Source organism: Helianthus annuus, chromosome 13 (assembly GCF_002127325.2).
Source record: "Helianthus annuus cultivar XRQ/B chromosome 13, HanXRQr2.0-SUNRISE, whole genome shotgun sequence".
NCBI classification, from domain to species: Eukaryota; Viridiplantae; Streptophyta; class Magnoliopsida; order Asterales; family Asteraceae; genus Helianthus; species Helianthus annuus.
Genome location: NC_035445.2, coordinates 68,588,184 through 68,592,038, shown reverse-complemented (window position 1 = coordinate 68,592,038; position 3,855 = coordinate 68,588,184). Strand labels below are relative to the sequence as shown.

The window sequence follows — 3,855 nt, the reverse complement described above, 5'->3', positions numbered from 1 at the left end:
CCACCACTACCGCACCACCTCCGCCATCACACAGGTCTCTCACAGGTCTCTCTCTCTCTCACAGATCTCTCTCTCTCTCTCTCACAGGTGTCTCTCTCTCTCACAGGTCTCTCTCTCTCTCACAGGTCTCTCTCTCTCTCACCGATCTCTCTCTCACAGATCTTTCTCTCTCTCTCACAGATCTCTCTCTCTCTCTACGGTCTCCCTAAATTGATGGGTTTGGTGGTGGTGGGTTTTGACGATGGTGGTGGTGGAGGTGGTGGCGAAGGTGGTGCGGTGGTGGTGGCGGAGGTGGTGGTGACAGGGGAGAAGAGGAAGAAGAAGAAGGGTGGGTGGTGTGTGAAGATCTGATCTGAACTTGAAGCTATAATTCATAGCTTTTTTTAAGCTATTAAAAGCTATTTTAAGATGTTATTTTTTTTAAACAAACAGTTTTCAAGGGCTTATGTCTGCCCGCCCGTAGACATAAGCTCTTTACAGACAATATAAGCAAAAACAAACAGAACCTTAATTGCTTCGGTAATTTTTGACCAAAACACCAATGTAGTTGGTGGCCCATTGGCAACGACAAAACCTTTAGATATACCTAGATTTGAAGGTCTTGGGTTCAAATGCAGCGCACGACAGGATTAAAAAAATTCGACTAAAAAAGTCCTTATTTTGTCAATCATTTGATTTTTGTTGTTTCAATATTTCTTTAATTAAATAACTACAATCAAATACTATTAACTTTTTTATTTAAAATACGACTTTGAATTAACGATTGTGGAAGAAAGTTCTTAAACAAGCTAAGGTCGAAGAAATTATTTAGAGGTTGGAACTACCATGTTTTGTTTTTATTAAACTTAAGGGGATTAATAAATTTAATGGTATTGGCAACAACAAGAATTATTTTGAAGTGTAAAATACGATATCTAACTACGTTCAATTTTATACAACTAAAATCAACCACTTTTAAATATTATTATCACGTTTAAGTTACTCTAATTCTTCCTATTAAAGCTTTAATCTCTAAATCACCATTCAATAAATATAAAATAATAATCAAACACTCAAGAACTATTCAAATAACAACATCATGTCAAATTATATATTATATTATATTATATTTATTGATGTATAAATTTCCTCTACCTTATACACAAAACACAATTGCACTCATTGGTTTCCTCTTGAAAGAACAACAAAAAATAAGGTGAAATGAGCATTGTTGAAACCTCATGTTCTAAGATTGATCATCTTTTTATGTTGATCTTGTTCATTTTAGTGTTATCAAGTCTTAAAGGGAACAGTCAGCCATTAGTTCCGGCAATGTTCATATTCGGCGACTCTGTCGTTGATGTCGGAAACAATAACAACCTCGAAACCATTGTCAAGTCTAACTTCCCTCCTTATGGTAGAGACTTCATCAACCATCATGACACAGGAAGATTTTGTAATGGAAAACTTGCATCTGACTTTACAGGTATATATATCCTCTCTATGCATGTGTATGCATGCATGCATACATGTGTTTATCAATATATGGTTGGGCGGGCGCCCCCTTAAAAAAATAGTGTATTTTTGTAGGCAAAAATCTAGATCGCAACCCTTGAAAGTTTAATTAAACCCTTCGTTCGTGCACTCAGAAAATAATTCCTGGATCTGCCACTGGCTATGATGGTTATAAATTTAACCACATTTTTTTGTGTAGGTGAAAATCTTGGATTCACTTCATACCCTCCACCCATACTAAGCAAAGAAGCCAATGGAAAGAACCTCTTGCTTGGAGCCAACTTTGCGTCTGGTGGCTCCGGATATTATGACACCACTGCGAAGCTATACGTATGGCCAACCACCCTTTTCTATCGCGATCTATATGATCATAACTCATGCATTGTTCTAAAATGAATGCAGAACACAATTTCATTGAGCAAGCAACTTGGATACTACCAGGAATACCAAAAGAAGCTCGTTGGGCTCGCAGGGAAGGCGAACGCAACATCAATAATTTCAGGTTCGGTATACCTGGTTAGCTCAGGAAGCAGTGATTTTGTCCAGAATTATTATGTCAATCCACTCCTTTACAAAGTCTACACACCTAACCAATTCGCCGACATTCTTATCCAAGCCTATTCTCACTTCATCGAGGTAAATATTACCTTTATTAGTATGGACTATCGAGATCTAGATGAGTGATAAGAGTCCCAAATCATTCAAAGAGATACATTGGGTCATATCAAATAAAACTAACGTGTTTTGAGAACATTAACTATGGATGAGAGTATAACTCCACAGTTAAGTGTGCATAGTGGGTATGAGAGGCCAGGTGTTACAAAAAGAACATCATGTGTTCGTTTCAAAGATGATGGACAAATGGACAATTATGAACTTTATAGATGAATATGGGAACAATATTGAATAAACTTAAATAATTTTGCCACAGGAGTTATATCGGCTAGGAGCAAGAAAGATCGGGGTGTCCACATTACCACCGATAGGTTGTCTACCAGCGTCCATTACGCTATTCGGTGAAGATAGCAACGAGTGTGTTACCAAGATGAATTCAGTAGCCAAATACTTCAACAAAAAGCTCAATGCGACATCTTTAAGTCTCAAGTCGAAACTCTCCGGGCTTAATCTTGTTGTGTTGGATATCTACCACCCTCTTTTCGACCTCATCCAAAAGCCTACTGATTTCGGTATACATTATATGAACATAAAACTATGTATGCAGTGCATTTACTTAATGTAACAATTAATATTGCAGGGTTCTTTGAAGCCCGGAAGGCGTGTTGTGGCACCGGGTTGATAGAGACATCATATCTGTGTAACAAGGAGTCGCCAGGAACGTGCAAAAACGCTTCAGAATATGTGTTTTGGGACGGGTTTCATCCGTCAGAAGCAGCAAACAAGATTTTAGCAGATGACTTACTCGTTGATGGCATTTCTCTTGTGTCTTAATGCCATCTTTTTGAAGTGTGCTTCCTCTTTGATCTCTAAGAGTCCAACTGGTCATTTCTATGAAAAGGTGGAACAATATTTGTGTGGGTATACTCCATAAAATTATAGTTACAATTTAAATAATCAATATTTGTATTGTAATGTGTTGTATTCTTGAGGTGTAATTTATTCTGTATTTTTCACTTGTAAGTTTGATGTTCTTCTACTTAATAATACGCCCATTTTAAACTAATCGATTGTTACCATCGCTCACAAAGAACTAACCGCGAGTACGCACTTTATCAACGAAAAGATTAAGATAAACCAACCATTGGCCACAGTCTGCAAGAAGAAACAAGATTCACAGTAAGTACTTTAGCGCCCCCTCCACCTCAGCCCAATAACACCCAATAGCGCCCCCTCCCCATTGTCTGGGCGCCATTGACCATGTAGCCAGCACAATAACGAGGAAACGAATGTTTTGTAGGGCCCACTTCACTTTAACCAAAAAAAAAAATGGGAGGGGGGTACCGTGGGGCTTCAACTCATTTCTTGGTTGTTATGGGGGAGGAGACAGTGCTTACGTGTCACTAATGTGGCGTAATGAAGCTCCTAGGGGCTCCATTCCATACTAGCTAGCCTAAATATATTAAAGCAGCGGAAGTGTGATAGAACCTAGAAATTGAAGGTTTAATGTTTGTATGATTTTTGGTGAGTCACGTCCATGTAAACATCGCTTAAAGAAGCCGATTTTGAGTCTGTGTTGGCAGGTGCATTGGTAGCCTGTCCTGATTTAGATGAAGTAAACTAGGACTCGTACTCTAGCGTGAAACTCATAGCATTGCAGATAGTCTTGGGTTTGTGAATCCTTACATTAGCCCTTAGTTACTATTTGAGTCTGTTTAGAAACACCCCGAGAAGGCAATGATCTGG

At 38.5% G+C, this 3,855-nt stretch overlaps 1 protein-coding gene across 1 annotated transcript; it reads left to right on the top strand.

The window, feature by feature from the left end:
* The first annotated feature begins 1,164 nt into the window (after positions 1–1,164).
* LOC110898068 (GDSL esterase/lipase At5g22810) lies at positions 1,165–3,175 on the top strand. The gene is made up of 5 exons (XM_022144798.2): positions 1,165–1,465; positions 1,694–1,824; positions 1,897–2,130; positions 2,426–2,681; positions 2,750–3,175. Exons 1-5 carry the CDS (start codon positions 1,201–1,203, stop codon positions 2,941–2,943), a joined length of 1,080 nt encoding a protein of 359 aa, XP_022000490.1. The 5' UTR covers positions 1,165–1,200; the 3' UTR covers positions 2,944–3,175.
* The last annotated feature ends 680 nt before the right edge of the window (positions 3,176–3,855 follow it).